The sequence below is a fragment of the Chelonia mydas genome, chromosome 7 (genome assembly GCF_015237465.2).
Source record: "Chelonia mydas isolate rCheMyd1 chromosome 7, rCheMyd1.pri.v2, whole genome shotgun sequence".
NCBI lineage: Eukaryota > Metazoa > Chordata > Testudines > Cheloniidae > Chelonia > Chelonia mydas.
In genome coordinates, this window is record NC_057853.1 from 6,041,810 (window position 1) to 6,059,601 (window position 17,792).

A 17,792-nucleotide genomic window follows, 5' to 3' on the forward strand; every position below is an offset into this window, starting at 1 on the left:
GGGCCTAGAAAGACCATGATGGAAGGAATTTTTGCTAGCAAGATGACGCAAGTTGAAAGCACAAATGAGTTTCAGCTGAAGTGCAGGAAAAATTGTGTATTTTGGAGCTTATGCTTAGGAGGGAGGAAAAGTATGGTGGTACAGACACAGAAGCCGTTTAAGGCACAAGAGCTCCGAGATGACTACTTTACCTCACAGTAGGCATGACTGGGATCGACGGTGGCGATGGAAGTGGTAGAATTTGGCCTTAGGTTGACCTTCTGAAGTTAGAAGTCAAAGACAAGATGTACCTCACCTGAACAATAGCAGCAAATGATCCCCAAAGCAAAGAGCACCACACCTAGATATTCACAATAGCCCCTTCGCTGCACGTCCACAATTACTTCTAGCCCAAACAGTGCCAATGTCCTCTCCCATATCACGGTAAATGGTTTATAATTCAGCAATGCAGAATCATGGAAGTGACTGTATGGGGAGTAGTCAAACGAATACCTGAAGTATCACAAGTGTGCCTTTCCCTTGGTGAGTCTTTTTGAGGTGCAGTGTGTCTGTAGACCACATGTGGCTTATTGTGCTCTTCTTCATACTCTTGTCCATCAGGCGACAGCAGCGGCTCTACAAAATAGTCCCCATCGTGAGACCTGAATGTGCCTAGCTGAGAGTGAAGAGAGAGACAGGTGGTCAGCTTCCAGTGGGAGTATGCTAGAGACTAGGCCTACATAATTACTGTATAAAACGGACATGGTAACATGCAGAAGTTTCTAGGGCATTTACACTTTCTAACCATGTTCAGATTGGCAAGCAACTCCTACACCTGCGGTGGCTGAAAGCTATGGGCCCAATTCTGCTACACTGAGTAGCACTTTACTCTGTACACTTTATTCCCATTAGAACCTGGGAGATTATTCGTGGTGTAAGTTACTACCCACCAGGAGTAGAATTCAGCCCTGCGTGAAGAGAGGACACATATTAGATCCAGTTCTTCCCTGAGAGATGTTTGCAAAATTACTCCTGATCTCAATGGGAGATGCTGGAGTGCATCTTCGGGCAGAGGTGGGCCCTATTATGTTCTGCCCTCTCTGTTTCTCATACATAAAATATGCCAAGAACAACTCTGAGCAGAGACAAGCTGAGCGTGGCATCCAGTAGCTTGAAGGAACTCACCTGGTGAAGATACTGCCCATGAGAGGATATCAAAGCTTCTAGCCCACATGACTGTGGAGCAGGCCATGGGGAATGCCACTCCCAGGCAAAAGTACACCATCGGACAGAAAGGTAGAACCGTAGAACCATAAGGCTAGACGGGACCACAAGGGTCAGCTAGTCTGACCTCCTGCCAAGAGGCAGGTACTACAAGCGAACTGAGCACAGTCCCAGTTCTGAGCATCAGCTGCCGGCCACGCAAGACACACGCACCCTGGCCTTCCGCAAAGCGCATCCACCTGCCTCTCCGGGGTCAGCCGGTCCGGGACCAAAAGGGGGCAGGCAGCAGCTGCACCCCATTCTCCCTGGGGAACCCCTTTAACCGGGACGGCTGTTGGTGGAGGCTGCCCAGGAGATGGAAGGTATCAGCACAGTGCCCAAGCGCTCTGGACTAACTCCCGCCCTGGCCGGTCTCCCACAGGTCACCCCCCGCCCCCCAGCAAGGACGGATCAGGATCATCCTTGGACAGGGCTCCCTACTCATGGCTAAGCTCCCCCCCAGGCAAGCTGAGGGCACCCAGAATGCCTGCACGGCCCCTGCCCTATGCGCCCGGAGCCGCCTCCATCCCTGGCTTAGCCCAGCTCCCAGGGAATGAGCCCCAGCTCAGGGGAAAGCAGCCAGACAAGCCCTCCTCCCTTGCAAGCTTCCTGCACAGCTGTTTGGGTTGGCTCCTTCCCCCAGGCTGGAGCCGGGAGGATGGAGAAGGCGCCTTGCCATCTCCTGCGGCCTCCTTAAATCCCCAGCAGACCTGGCTTGGGGCTGGCCAAGTGCCTTGCACCTCCTTAAGGTCGTCCCCGGGACGGGAGGGAGAGCGCGTGAGGCGGCCCGCTTGGCTGGTGGGGTTTAGGGGAATTGAATTCTCCCCCCCCCCCCATCTCAATCTGGGGAGCGGCTCACAGGTGTGCCCGGGGGGGGGGGGTGCAAACACCCCCAGGCCCCGTCCTGCAGGCAGGGCACTAACTGCTGCTGCTGGGCTTCCTTGCAGCTCCCGCCCCGGCTCCTTCGCCTCCGCCCACCAAACTCCGCACGGCAACAAGCAGGGGACGCTGCCGGGAGCGCACAGCCCCCGGGAAAGTGCAGGGGCGCGGGGGGGGGCTGCAATGGGACTCCCCGGCAGCCGCGGGCAGCGCAGCTCGGCCGCCCCGGTGAGTATTCCGGATCCCGGCTGCCTGCTCCGGAGGGTTGGGGTTTCTCTTCTTTCCCACTGAATTTGGGGGGGGGGGGCAGAGCTTGGCGGACTGGCCCCCTCCCGCACTGGGTGGCAGTTTTGCCAGGACCGGGGACTGAAGGAGTCAGGTGTAGAAAGCAGTGGAAGTTTGCAGACGCCCCCCCCCCCCCCCACAGCACCTGCAAGCTTTGCCGGGGTTTTGGGGGGTGCCGCAGCAGGGATCCAGCGCCCCCAGCCCTTCCCTCCACGTCGGGGCAGACGCGGCTGAATTGCCCCTGGCGGCGAGCCCCCCAGCTCTACTCCTCGCGGGCAGAGCGGGCGGCCAGCTCGCCCGTCGGGTGACCGGGCTAGAGAGGCCTGGTCTGCGTGCAGCGTTGCGGGGGTTTCACTCGAGGTGTGATTGCGGGGGGGCCAGACCGGGGGCCTTCCCCCCCCCCCAGACCCCGGGTGGCTTGCTCCACCTTAAATGCTGCTGGCGTCCGGTCAGGAGGCACCGGCTCGTGTTGTGAGCAGCCCCCGGGGTGACCCCACCTCCTTGCTTCCGCTCCTGGCCACCGGCGTGTGAAAAAGTCCCTGCCCCCGGTGACCTTCACAGAAAACAGGGCAGCCCCTCCCCGAAGCCCCAGGAGAGGCTCCGGGTTCGCACCCCGCTGTCACTCGGGGGCCTTCAGTGACTGCCATGGCTCCTTTGCAACCGGAGACCCAGCCCCTGGCCAGATCGCCCCGGCTTAGAAAGCAGCGGGGAGCGGGGCACCTTACAATCAGTGAGCTCCTGGACATCCCCCCCCCCAAAAAAAACTTTCCCTATGGAGCGGAGTTTTACTCCTCTTTAAGCCAGAGAAGCTGTGTGGCAACAGGAGGCAAACCATGGCAAGTTTTTAAAGGCGCAGAGGACTCCGCATCAAGGTGTTTCGTGTAAACACAAACACCTGGGAGATAAGGATTTAAGAGGCCAAGCTCGGACCTGGAAAATCCCCAGACGCAGCGAGGAAGGAAGGTGGAGGGGAAGTCACTCACCATCCCTGAACACAGGCTGATGACTGCAGTGTGCTGGGGCTGGGTATTCACATGTCCTCTATAAAAACAGTGCTTAACGTCGCTGGCCTCCTGGGTGTAAAACTTGGTCTGGTTAACCCCCGGTTCTCCGAGGAGGCTGACCGTGAAAAGTGGCGCAATAAATCCAGAATGGGCCGTGAGGTTGAGTAGAAACTGCTCCCCAAAGGCGGAAAGCCTGTAGTGTGCCGAGGAGGAGAAGGCGTCGGTGGCCCAAGGGTCAGAGTTAATACTTCGTCTCTTTCTTTTGAAGTGTACGTGCGTGGGAAAGGGGGCTCCGAATTCGTTCACACGGGTGGGAGTGACGATCTCGAACTCGCGTAGTTTCTCCAACAGTTGAGCTGCAAAGAGTAACACAGACACATGCCCTGTAAAGACTCGCTCTCTGTCAGGTCAGGCAGGGCATGGCTTTTTCACACACACTTATCCTGGATGAAAGCAGCAAGGCCTGACTTTCGGGGGGGGGGGGGGGTATAGGTAGCCATACTTACAAAACCAATCAATGCACCACTAGGTTGCCTGCAACAGGCATTGATGGTGAAGTATTTGCATGGCAGGAGCACCTAGAGACTTTAATCCTAGCCCAGGACCCCCACGGAGGTAGGTGCTGTACAAACACACACCAAAAAACAGGACAGTCCCTGCCTCCAGCAGCATCAGAAAGAATCCTCTTCTGTAAACCCACCAGGGACTGCCAGTGCCAGTTGCCCAAACCCTGCACCCTTCCTCCGCTTAAAATGGGCTTCTAACCTCAGGCTATTAGGAGCTTCAGAAAGGCTTCAAGAAAAAGAACAAGACCATGTCCAGCTGCTTCGGCACCTCCCCCCGTCCTGTGCACCGTGTTTTCACAGCCTGAGAAAGGCACACAACTTTGTAAAGTTCTTGTAACTGATGACAAGCAAAGAGAAAATCAATGAAAGCGATACTGCAGGGTTGTAGACACCCCCCCCCCCCCCACGTTAAAATGAGATCTAAGAAACAGCCCAAAGAACTGGAAACTTCCCCTGAATGAGCTCGGGGCGCCCAAAGCATCTTTCTTACCTTGTCTTGGATGCAGCTTCTGCTTCCTCGCTGCCGTGCTGGCTCCTTTGAAGGGGTCCTGCAGAAAGAGTGTTCCTAATCCCAGCGCCCACAGCACTAGCTGCATGGTGGTGCCTTAGCAGAGAGCAGCCTTCCCCCTCCCCCCCCCTTTTAATTCCACCCCCCACCCCCGCCCCGGCTCCTTCTCGGAGGAAGAAAAACTTCCGAGCGCTCCCCCCCCCCTCCCCCCAACTTCGCTTTATTAAAAGTGGGAACCGCTCGCATCCGATTTGTTCACCCTGGGCTCTGCTGTGACCACAACGGCCAGCGGAGAGAAGATCAGCAGCAGCAGGAGGAGGAGGAATAATCGCGCACGGGGGATCGGACACACCAGCATAGTGCAGCGAGAGGGGCTCGGGAAGGAACAGGGAAGAGCCTGCTGCACTTTTGGTGGGCTGCTTTTTCCTCTCTCCCCCCCTTCTAGCCGGTGCCCTCGGAGTTCTTGGGAACCAGCTCAGGAGACCGGAGGGGGGCGGTCTCCGGCAAAGCAAATGCCCAGAGCCCGCCTCTGTGAAAGGAGGGCTCCTCCCTGCTTTCTTCCCATGTCACTTTCTTCCCTTCCAAGGAAGCTTTAGATTCTGGTGTCCCAGGAGAAAAGACCCCTGTCCGATTCAGTACCTAGGCCAGGACTCCTTGCCCTGGGAGGAGGGAGAGAGATTTACAATGAACTCAACGCTGCAGCAAGAATCACACTGTGAACTAAACTCTACCACTGTACTTTGTTCCCTGTTGTGCACTGCCCCCCCCCCCCTTCTCAACTTAAAGCTGATCAGGAGAATCTAATGATTCCTTGAATCTTATTTGTTCTTCTACACCGAGTTACTTTAGATTTCTGAAAAATATTTGCAGCTCTGATAGGCTTGTATCAGTTCATCCCTCCATGGATTAATAGTTCACCTGAAAAAGAAACCCTGTATTAACTGCATTCGAAGGAGAGAGAATAAGCGCCTCTCCCTTTAAAAGAAATAAAAACAGCAAAATGAAAGTGTCAACGACCAGTCCTTGTAAACAAACTCAGTGCTTTACCTTTGTTTATTGAAAGTACAAGAATGTTAAAAATTCAATTAACTTACCACTTTTGATGCTGTTTGTTTTCTTGTGCATTTCTCAGAGTTAGGATCATTGAAATCAGTGATGTGCCCCAGGTTTGTGTATAGTCCATTTAATTTCCAGCAGTGCCAAATATTACAGTGACTCTTTTTTAAATTCAAAATATTTCCATTGTTCTTAAAAATCTATACCCTTATATAAAAATCTAGTTTAAATTGAGCTCCAAATTTAAATTGAGGTGGTCCCTTTAATTTTTTCCCCTGTTTTCAAGAAGGGGAAAGATACTGTCAGATTTAAAGGCTCCTAATCAAATGAAAGGCAAGTTACTTATGATCTCTCTAGCACTTTTAAACTACTTTACTCTCTGTGAACTTGGAGCAAAAGTCACCAGACTTTACATCATGAATGTGAAGACCAACAAATTGTCCCTTGCAAGGATATGCATGCTGTGTCTCTAAATCTGTCACCCAGTCCAGCTGGGGCTGGGAAATGTTCTAGGCAGGTCTACAGTGAAGAATGGCTTTAAGGATAATGACAAGTTTCAGAGTAGCAGCCGTGTTAGTCTGTAGTCGCAAAAAGAAAAGGAGGACTTGTGGTACCTTAGAGACTAACCAATTTATTTGAGCATAAGCTTTCGTGAGCTACAGCTCACTTCATCGGATGCATTCAGTGGAAAAAAAAAAATCCACTAAATGCATCCGAAGAAGTGAGCTGTAGTCTCTAAGGTGCCACTTGTACTCCTTTTCTTTTTAGGGATAATGTTGTTGTTCTAATAAAATTCCTTGTTCAGTGTTAGAAGACAGCGATTCTTTCTGCAGTTCGTTTCATTGTTGATGGCATAGCAGGCGAGCAGAATGCAGACCTTTGTCAGAACAGCGGCACGGGAGTGTTTCTTCATGAATTGAATTGCCTCAGTCTTGCATCCTTGCCTCATTTGCTCCTCTTTCTGTAAATTGCCTATACAACATGCATCTGGATGTACCCACAGTTAATTGATTGTGCATGTACAAACAAGTTAAAATAAACCCTCAGAATAGGAAAGAGATCAGACCATTCTGAAATAACTTCAAGTTGCTGAGCCCACTTGGCATTCCATGCAAACCCACGGTTTGTGCATGTTCTCGCCTGGCTTTTAGCAAAAGTGGGTCACTGCAAGGGGGCGGAGTCCCCACACTGGACCACGCACTTGTGGAGGCCTGAAAAGTCACCCCGCCTAGGGCTGGGCTATGACCAAAAGGGAATCCGAAAACATCGCTACCTGGAGTCCCTGCCTGAGGCTTCCCTGTCCGCTCAATCAGTGAGTCAGCAAAACCTGCTTAACCCTTTCACAGCTAACCCAGTGGGGTGTGCCAGGCAAACACGGCCAGCCTGTTACAGTCACCATGTGAGTTTCCTGAATTACCCCTGTGATTGCAGGAAACCGCCATGCCGGTGAGTGACAATACATTTTCTTGGTATTGTGTCAGGCTGAGAGAAATACTCTTGGCCAGCAGCTTGGGACGAAGGGAAGTGCTACCTGGGCAGGTAACAAAGGGTATATCTTCACTGGATATTGCCCTTGGCTCTACCACCTGCCCTGATAGGGTGACCAGATGTCCCGATTTCATAGAGACAGTCCTGATTTTTGGGGCTTTGTCTTATATATGCTCCTATTATCCCCCACCCCCTGTCCTGATTTTTCACACTTGCTGTCTGGTCACCCTAGGCCCTGAGTTTATTGGTGCTTTCATCCCAAGTTAGCTGGCCCAGTTGGGGCTACAGGCTGAAACCTGGGTGTTGCTTTCACTTGGGCTAGAAACCTGCCCATGTTGCCGTGAGGATGTAGGCTGATAGCCCAGTTGGAGTGAGAGAGACAAGGTGGGCGAGGTAATCACTCTCACTGGACCAGCTGCTGTTGGTGAAATAGAAGAGGTGCTTGGTGTAGCTCGAAAGGGGAGAGACCATAGCAGTGCCCTGCTGAGTACGGTTCTGTTAGTGCTTTAATCAGAGACTGCGTCTGTAGCCAGAATTATTTGTATTACAGCTGTGGATCAAGACCCCTTGGGGCTAGGTGCTATAAAACACTGTTTCTCAATCTTTTTGATACCAGAGACCGGCTTGCTGTCTTCCTAAACTCTGTCAGGGAGATCTCAGGGACTGGCGTCAGTCCCTGGACCGGTTGTTGAGTAACACTGCTATACAACACACAGTAAGAGAGAGTCCCTAGCTCAGAGTTTACAGTCCACATAAACAAGACACAGGGGTGCATGTGGGAAACTGGGGCATGGAGGCCCCCTAGGGTTTGTCTATACAGAAATCAGTGCACGGCAAGCCAGCATGTGAATCTCCAGGGCACTAACTGGCTGTGTGGACCCTGCTACCATGCACTAAACTTTCCGTATTACTGTCAATAGTACGTCAAACCCTACTGCAGAACTAGCAGGGTCCTCTCGGCCAGTTAGAGCATGACAAACTAGCGGCTGTAGATTCACACTGTAGCTTGCTGTGTGATAAGTCGCCATGCAGACAAGCCCTTCATGATTTGGCCCAAGTCATGCCATCCATGGCAGAGAGCTGGGAATAGAACCCACATTTCCTAAGTCCCAGTCCAGATTATTTAACAACACAACCATCCATCCTCTCAGTCTTAACCTATAGGAGGGACAGAAGCAGAGATGGTAGGATCTAGGCTTTGGAAATTAAGAGGAAAAGGTGAAGTCATATTGTCAGGGTTCCTTCCCCACTCTGAACTCTAGGGTACAGATGTGGGGACCTGCATGAAAGACCCCCTAAGCTTATTCTTACCACCTTAGGTTAAAAACTTCCCCAAGGTACAAACTTTGCCTTGTCCTTGAACGGTATGCTGCCACCACCAAGTGTTTTAAACAAAGAACAGGGAAAGAGACCACTTGGAGACGTCTTTCCCCAAAATATCCCCCCAAGCCCTACACCCCCTTTCCTGGGGAAGGCTTGATAAGTATCCTCACCAATTGGTACAGGTGAACACAGACCCAAACGCTTGGATCTTAAGAACAATGAAAAATTAATCAGGTTCTTAAAAGAAGAATTTTAATTAAAGAAAAGGTAAAAGAATCACCTCTGTAAAAGCAGGATGGTAAATACCTTACAGGGTAATTAGATTCAAAACATAGAGAATCCCTCTAGGCAAAACCTTAAGTTACAAAAAGACACAAAAACAGGAATATACATTCCCTCCAGCACAATCTATTTTACCAGCCATTAAACAAACAAACAAAAAAATCTAACACATTTTCTAGCTAGATTACTTACTAACTTTACAGGAGTTGTAAGGCTGCATTCCTGATCTGTTTCCGGCAAAAGCATCACACAGACAGACAGAACCCTTTGTCTCCCCACCCCAGATTTGAAAGTATCTTGTCCCCTCATTGGTCATTTTGGGTCAGGTGCCAGCAAGGTTACCTTAGATTCTTAACCCTTTACAGGTGAAAGGGTTTTGCCTCTGGCCAGGAGGGATTTTATAGCACTGTATACAGAAAGGTGGTTACCCTTCCCTTTATATTTATGACACATATATAAACAGATCCATAGACTTTTCAGGCCAGAAGGGACCATCATGATCATCAACTCTGACCTCCTGCACATTGCAGGCCAAAGAACCTCAGCCAACCACTCCTGAAACAGATATTAATAAGCCCCCACTTCCTGCAGAACCTGAGCAAGAGACAGGAAAACTGGAAAGAGGAATAAATAAGGGACCTGAAAAAAGGAGCTAAAAATCAATATTGTATCATACATTACTAAAGCAAATTATTTGCTCCCTTGGAGAATTTTATAATCCTTTATTTTATACTTTCAATGTTAGAAATTGTAGGATACAATTTCAAAGGGACAAAATTTTAACACACATTCTAGCAACAGTATTAAAAATCAGAGTCTTGCATTACTGCTGTTCTAATCCATTCCAGTCCCCTTCCTGTTCAAGGCAAGAAATGCCTCCCATGATGATAAATTATTTTGAATTAAATTTCAATGTTATTTGAAAAAGCGAAATAATTTAACACTAAAGTTCAAACAATACATGTTAATCATCCCATGATGATCTGTGTTCTGTGCTTAAGCCCTTATACAATCAGATGCAGAATGGTATTAAAGTTCATCTCTCATTCTGGGAGATGTGGTATTTGCCTATTTGAAATGTATTTTTATTGGCATTTTGGATAATGTACAAATAAGTCGTATATGGTTCATCATTCTGAATAGTTACTGCTGGGGACTGGGAAATACAGCAGGAAAATCTTAGTATAAGTGAATAGATACACAACATCTGAAGGAACTAAGCCATCAATACAAACTCAGCAAAACACTTTCCTATCAGGGAGGATCTGTTACTACTTACAGCGTGCAAAGTCTCGACACCCGAAGAAATAACTAAAGGCCCAAACCTACACAAGCAAAAATCCTGTCAAAGTGACAGTGGGAATTTGCCTACATAAAGATGGCCCAAAAAAATCAAACTGTAATTGCTTGATTTAGGGAGCGAAAGACACTTAATCACAACACACAGACAGTACAGTATCTCAAGGAACAAAGGTAGGTTTAAGTACAATACTCTCGGGGATACCAAACTTGCCTCTAGCTTTATAACTCTATTTTCACTATCTTTCCTGGGTCTTATCTTTCTATGTTGGGGTGACTGTGATCCTAAGTCACTTTAATCTCTCTGTTCTTTGCTGTCCTGCTTGTCTGTATCAGCATTGTCTTCTTTTATCAGCCTCAACAGTTTGCTTGCCCAAACTCTTATCCCACAAGGTAAAATGTTTTCCTTTGATGGTAGATCCTTGGTGCCACAAGATAACCAATGGCAGCAGCCAGGTTTTTCCCTTCCTCTCGGGGCCAGATCTGAATCCAGGAATGGAAGGCTCTCATTCCCCTTAACCAGCTTACTTGTTTCATAGCAAATCTTAAATTCTCTCTATCACATCTGTCCTCCAAAGTCTTAGCAAAGATATTGCCCCTGTGCTCCCTTTTCTCTGAATTCAGTAACTTCTCCATGCAAAAATGGTTATCCCTCCAAAGAGTATTTTCAGTCATTGTGCCAGAGCCTTTATTTAAAATCCTACAGCATTTGAGCCTTTCCAACCTGGCCAGGAAGCTGAACACCTGCAGGTTCTTGGCATGCACTTAATTTTCAAGCTTCTCTTCATTTCTCTGCCAAGCAAAAGCTTTTGATGGTGCACTGGTTAAAGGATTTCAATTTGTGGTCTAACTCCTCTGCAGGAGCCATTCCAGCCTCTGCTTTCTCCATTCAATTCACTGTTCTCCAAACTTTCGCTCACATAATGGGCTAACTTGTGCCCGGTGTAGTGCGCTGCCATGCTGGCTCAAGAAGGGTTATCAATCTAGGCACTTAGATGGCTCAAATCACTGTAGTTTCTGAGCAGCTCAGTCATTAATGGATTTTATCCTCAATACCTGCCTGAGGCTGGGAAGTATTAAACTCATTTTACAGATGGGGAAGCGAGACACAGAAAGGTTAAGTGACTTGCCCAAGGTCACACAGGAAGGCTGTAGCTGAGCTGGAAATCAAACCCATGTCTCCTGAACACTAGTCCAGAGCTTTAGTCTCTGTCCAGACCATTCTTCTTAGCAGCAAGAATTGTGCCTCTGGTAGCAGAAGCACACACCCCGAGCAAAGACGGATGATGCAACCTGCACAATGAGATAGCTGCATGGGCTGATGGAAGAGGGTGATAGGTTGGTTCTGTCCTTCTCCTAGTAGGGGCTATTTTACACCACCACCACCACCCCGGGGGACATGGAGGGAGCAGTCCCTGCTTTTCCTGGAACATGAGGGATCAGAAAGGAAGTTCCTCCGACACCCTCCCACTTGCAGACAATCAGGAACAATCTGTGCCACCGTGTTTAATGCCTCCAGGTTTTCCCTCAGCAGAAGCTTGTTTATCTCATGGAGCCTAAAGGATCGCTTGATACTAATAAGCTGGGGGTGAGAGTGGGAGAGGCAGGATCAACCGTTATAAGCTTGTTGCAGAAATTGGGTGAGGTTCTCCGGCCTGAATTCTGCTGGAGGTCAGGTGAGATGATCCTAATGGTCTCTTCAGGCCCTTAATATCATTAATTTTGCAGGTCCAGTGCTGGCCCATCCCTCACTTTTGAAGGTTAGCTTTGAGGTACATTTTCAGTATTTTAATTATTTTGCTTATGCCTCCTTTAGTTGTGTTCGCAGAAAGTTTGTACTTAGTTTGACATAGCTGCTGTATCTTGCCATTACATTACAGAGCTCAGGAGTGGAAAGCACATACAGACTCTATTTTAATGCAGCCATGAAATGGGACAGAATTAAGGTTGCCGTGGGACACTTAATGCTGCATTTACTGACTCTTGGGAATTAAAACCTCAAACTAAACATTGCATTAATTTATAGTGTGTATTTAACATGCTGTAAATTGAGCAGAATCTGAACACATTTCTATCGATTTTTGATATTATGCACTGATCTGCATTCCAGGTGCCTTTGCAAAAAATACCGTCAAATTAAGAGTAAATATAGCAGATGTTCCTTATTTCCACACCAGAAGGCAACTTATGCATGCTGAAACTGCCCCAGTATAGAGTGTTTCCACCCCAGAGCAGTCGTTTTCAACATGTAGTCTGCAGATCCCGGGAGGGGGGTGGTCCACAGACTATGTCTAAGATTTCCAACAGGGTCTGAACCTCCATTTGAAATTTTTTAGGGGTCCGGAAATGGAAAAAAGGTTGAAAACCACTGCCCTAGAGCCATGTGCTTTTACAGTATTACTTAACTGATGTTCAAATAAACTAATTCTCACAACAGTCCTGTGAGGCAGATATTACATGTATTATCGTCGCCTTACAGATGGGGAAATTAAGTCAGTCAATTAACTTGCCCAAGGCCATGCAATAGAATGGTGCCATAACCCAGTCCTGTGATCATTCTACTCGAATACAGCGCCCCACATTCACATCCATATGCAGCTTTGAACATACAAAGCAATGTCAGTGGCAAGTATGATGAAACCATTACATTTTTATTTGAGTGACATTTTCAGGCTTTTCCTGAATACTAGGCCTTCCCCAATGATTATAAAATGGAAACAGCTAGTCGGGTTTTGTTTTGTTTTTAAATCAAAACCAAGATACAGCACGCATGCAAAAAACTCTTCTTCCACAAACTAGCCTCTTTGTATGCCATACATGACTTGAAGAAGGGGGTCACATTTTACTCAATTGCATTAAAATCTTCCTTCAGGAAATCTTCTGCCATGTTGTACTACATACAGAGTGTTAATAAATCTGCACTGATTATAAAACGATCAGAAAACAACTAATGGCTAAATAAGGGTAAATGCTTTAGGCTCAATCCGGTTTCCCTGGAAAATCAGTGGCAGTGGGATCGGGCCCTTCGCATGCCTTCCTGTTGATATTTTATGGCGCCATAGGAGTTTTATTAATATTCCCCTAGACAAGCGAATAGAACCCGGGTAATGAAATCCAACGTGGTCAGTGGCTTGAAAGAACCATCTCTCTCAGGATGGTTGCATCCTCTAGAGTTCATCACAATCAAGCCACATGTTTAAAGAGGCAGGCCAAGTAGCTAAGGACCACAAATGGACTTTGAGGGGGAAATTCGAACACAAGCTCCACCATGTCTAAGACCTACCGGAACTGCATAACTACCATGGCCTGAATGCATCTGTATCAAAGCCAGTTTCTGGCACATGGCAACCTTGCAGAAGCACGTGGCACGCCCCGCCTGGAGCATCTTCTTGGTGGCCAAAGCAGTGGCAGTAAAGTACATTTCCTCTGTAAGGCCCTGGTTCAGGAAAACATTTATGCACGCGCTTAAGTCCCACCCGGTTCAGCAAAGCACTGTAAGCTTTCATCCCGTTGGCTTCAGTGGGACTTAAGCATTTATGTAAGTGTTTTGCCTAAGAGGTACGCTTGCTTGAAGCAGGGTTTAAGCTAGGAAGAAGAGGTGAGAGTAGCTGGAACTTCCTGGGAATTGGAGCCTTCTGGTGGGACAGTGAAACTGAGTGAGCTGGTACCACCTCAGTGGTTCACACACTTCCTCTGACAGCAGCACCGACCAGCAATAATTCTCCTAAGATTTGCTTCTCAAACTAAGTATGAGGAACTACAGCTAGACACCTCCCTCATCCCCAGTAGCAACGGGCCAGTGTTCCTCAGACGGCGGGATGCAATTGGCAGGTGAGTGATGAGGGCAGGACTGTCTCAGTTAAGAAAAACAAAACCAGGAAAATTGCACAGGTGAAATGGAAGTTTTGTCTCTCCCTCTCCAGCTGCTTCTGTTCCCTCCTTCTTCTCATGTCTCATATGCGCACACTGCTCCTGGGAAAGCAGCCGGGGCACTGAAGCTTGAACCAGCACCTCCCTGTGGAGCAGAGAGGGGTGGAGATAGAAATGGACCACACGCCCCATCCTAAACCAGCCATAACTTCTGGCTGCAGCCCTCCTGCAAAGCCTGCGGGACTGAGATCAGCAAGGAACCCCAACTGGCATTTTGGGGTCTGGGTTGAAAGTGGTGGAGAAGCACTAACACAGACTCACTTCACTAGCCCACAGTCTCAGGTGGAGTTTGCTGAGACATGTCAGTCTGTCTGTCTGAGTGAGTAGCCCAGAGAACCAGGGTCAAATATTGAAAGCATAATCTTTCTTTTAGAGCAATAAAGTTACCAAATACTTGGCCATGAAAATAGGGTACCAGATGGCTTTGGAAGAATATTTAACAGAAGACCGTTCGGTTGCCATGATTAAAAGGACCTAGGGAGTTTATATTTAGAATGGTCTATTTCTTCTGAGGCAAAAATTTATCAGTATCGTCAGTTCTGATTAACCTAAAAATGAGAGCTAGCAAGTAAACACACACCTTCAGGTGGTTTTCTAAAAATAAATGGCCAAAGAGGAATTTTTCCTTCCCTTCTCCTAAGAGAGAATGGCTAGCATGATATTCCTCCTACAGTTTTATAATTACATACTGATACATGAAGACTAACATGACCGTTTGCTGCAGGATTCTGTTCAGGAAGCAGTTTGTTCCACAGATGAATTATTCATTGCATCAAGTAATACAGTAAAAGCTGTTTTATCCGGCACTTCACCAGCCGGAAAGCTCTATAATCCGGCATTTCTGATCTTCATTGAAATACCGGTTTATAGTCCGGTTGGCGCAGGGCCGGCAGGGGGCTGGGGTATGGGAGGTGGTGCAGGGTATGAGATTGGGGCGCGAGAGGGGGTGTGGGCTCTGGGAGGGAGTTTGGACGCAGGCGGGGGCTCGGGGCAATAAAGAGCTGCTTATAATCACTTTAATCCAGGAACTGGGACTTTACTTAAAAACAAACAAACAAAAAACAACACCTCAACATCCTGAGATTCATGACAAAGTCCCAAGAGTTGGCCACGGTGAAGTGAAGGCAAAGGAAGCAATGATCTTTGCTTTTGAAAAATTAAAAACAGAATAATCCAGAAGATGCCGGAGTGAAGACACCATAACTCTTGTAAATTACTCTGAAGTTAATGACAGGTTTCAGAGTAACAGCCGTGTTAGTCTGTATTCGCAAAAAGAAAAGGAGTACTTGTGGCACCTTAGAGACTAACCAATTTATTTGAGCATTTATTTATTTGAGTCCACAGTATGCATCCGATGAAGTGAGCTGTAGCTCACGAAAGCTTATGCTCAAATAAATTGGTTAGTCTCTAAGGTGCCACAAGTCCTCCTTTTCTTTTTTCTGAAGTTAATAGATCAGTTGACTTACTGGACAAGGCTGATATAGTGTTGTTATTAATTATTTTAGTGCAGTATCACTGGGAACCCCAGTTGTGGGCCAGGACCATCATGCTAGATGCTGTACAAACCCAGGAAAAAGTCTCTGCCCCAAACAGCTATCATGTAGCACTATTCTATATTCCCTGCGGAACGGCTATGCTGTCATCTGATGAAGGGTTACTGAGAACTAACCAGATGGTCATGCGTTGCACTTATCAAGGCACGGAGAGCTTGTATTTAATTACTACATTATTTCTACCTAAGACATTTCATAACACAGCAATGAGGGCCTGCTGTAAGAAGCAGCTCCCAGCCCACGGTCCCCTCTGCAATCCAAACTCCCAACTGGAGAAGGCTGACCTTGGTCCATGTAGCCACATCCCCCAACCATGCACAACTCTGGCAGCTGCTTCACCCAGGTTGAAGAGTTGTGGCCAGCTACTGGGATCAGCTCACCTCTGCGTTAGGAGGTTACCTCAGAACATGCTCGGTGTTTGTACAATGCCTAGCACAGTGGGGTACAGGTCCAGGGCTCCTAGGCACAACTGCAATGCGAGTATCTTCATAAAGAAGCAGAGATTAAATAGCCAACAGCTCAATGCTGAACGGAGTTCAGCAAGAGAAAAGGTGACATTGGGATCGCTCTCTAATAAGGATCCTGGTCATCTTTTTTTTATTTAAATACCTTATTCCATTTTGTGAATTATTCTGATCACCTATAAGGCCATAAGAATATAATTTTAAACAACCCGCTACCATACCTGCAGTTTAGAACAGCAGTGTCCAACCCGTGGCCCTCAAGGGCAACTGTGTTACAAACGTTTGCATGTGATGACCGAAAAATGGGCTCCGGGAGCAGGATTAAAAAAAAGGGGAAGTGTTTGAATCAGCCTCATTGCTACAGGGGTCACTGCTTCCCCACCTGCCTCCCCCTGCAGCCGGGCCCTCCAAACAACTGCTCTCCCTTCTCTGTTCCAGCAGCTCACCTGCAGGCCACCTGGTGCATCACCGAGGACAGCAAGGGAGAGGAGCTCTGGCTCTTTCCTCCCTTGCTTCCCTGCCAGGCTATGGGAGCTCCAGGGAGACCGACACTGGAACTCGACTGGCTCTGCCTGAGCTTAGAGAAATAGTTAAGGTATTGATTGCAACCCCTTGACCTTTTAAAAGACGTTTGGCCCTCGGGCTGGACTCTGCTGCGTGAGAGCATTAGCCATTGTTTATTCTGGATTATTCACCCTTTCTAAACATCGCCGTGCCATTAAAAAAAGCTGAGGCGTTATCATTTGCAACACAGTGGGCGGTATCAAGCTATTAAGGGAAGCATTGAATGATCTACTAGGATTTTTTTCAGGGAGAAAGGGTTGCCTATTAGCTCCTCTTTATGGTGCACAGGGAGCTCCAAGAGGCAGAGTGGACTGTCCAGCCGGAAGTTACACCAAGGCGTAGATGATTCCTGTATTTGCACAAGTCTTCCCCGTTGCGATCCCAGATATGTGCTATTGACAGCTGGTGTTAGAAGGACCATTTGACAAATCAAAAGCCATGCTCCGGATTGAGTCGTAGTGATCGTCTGTCTCCAGATCACTGTTCATGGAGCAGAATTATCAGGTTGATTGTCTTGTAGCAGATGATACCCGGTGAGAGCCCGGGTTGCATACAGCTATCACTACAGCAAAGGCTGTGAAGGACAGAGCTTCTGGAATTTTTGTCACTGACACCATCCTCACTTCATTCTCCGACACCTTGTTTCCTGTACCTTCTATCCAGATGTTCCTTTAGAAAAACTAGCCTCCCTGCCCAGGAGCTCAAGGGCCGGGCTGGAGGGTCCCGTGGGCTGGATGTGGCCCCCAGGCCGTATTTTGCCCACCTCTGGTCTAGGGGGACCTACGCTGTCGCTTTCATAGATCAGACTAAACATTTCCTTCTGCTTCTATTAAAAACCATGTAAAGTACATGGCTCTCTCTTTGATCCAATTGTACTTCTGCTTATTTTACAGCCTGCTAAAAACATGTAGTTTGCAGCCAGTACACCTGATCTGACAAAAATGATCTTCAGAGAGGGGGAAAAACATGGATATAAAAAACAGAAGGCATATCACAATCCTGTCATTAGTTATCCATCATCATTTGTTGCACAAATACTTTAAAAGTACCTAATTTTCCTTTTCAGCCGTAAGGTAGAAATGCTTTTTGACTAGTTACATGATAACATGAAATACTAAATTTTCATCTGAGGCGAGTGTCTTTAATCAGCCTCACTTTACAGTGTAAAGAGTCTTCAGGACCACGCGGGTCGGGCTACCACTGCCATTTATTAACGCAGGGGCCTCTCGCTATGCTAAGTGCAATGAAGCTGGTGGTCCCAGGTCCCGTGCTTGTGGACAGCAGCGACAAAACAGCCACACACAATTCAGCAAGCTTATTTGGCAGCTGCTGTTTAGGGATGGAGACTG

At 47.9% G+C, this 17,792-nt stretch overlaps 1 protein-coding gene across 7 annotated transcripts in view; it reads right to left on the bottom strand.

Moving 5' to 3' along the window:
• Nucleotides 1–4,924, bottom strand: part of ADAMTS9 (ADAM metallopeptidase with thrombospondin type 1 motif 9) — a 134,189-nt gene extending 129,265 nt beyond the window's left edge. For 4 of the 7 annotated variants that reach the window (XR_005226211.2, XM_037904878.2, XM_043551517.1 and 1 more), the window contains exons 1-4: nucleotides 4,744–4,924; nucleotides 4,467–4,524; nucleotides 3,390–3,766; nucleotides 493–655 (exon numbers count right to left, since the gene is read on the bottom strand). Coding sequence is in view for 6 of the 7 variants with exons in the window: in XM_037904878.2 (XP_037760806.2) it covers nucleotides 493–655; nucleotides 3,390–3,766; nucleotides 4,467–4,524; nucleotides 4,744–4,842 (697 nt within the window). In the remaining variant the exon portion in view is untranslated. Of the gene's footprint in view, nucleotides 1–492; nucleotides 656–1,164; nucleotides 1,862–3,389; nucleotides 3,767–4,466; nucleotides 4,609–4,743 lie in introns of those variants that run through there. The other 3 variants (XM_043551518.1, XM_037904877.2, XM_037904879.2) reach the window with 3 other exon arrangements.
• Nucleotides 4,925–17,792: the final 12,868 nt, after the last annotated feature.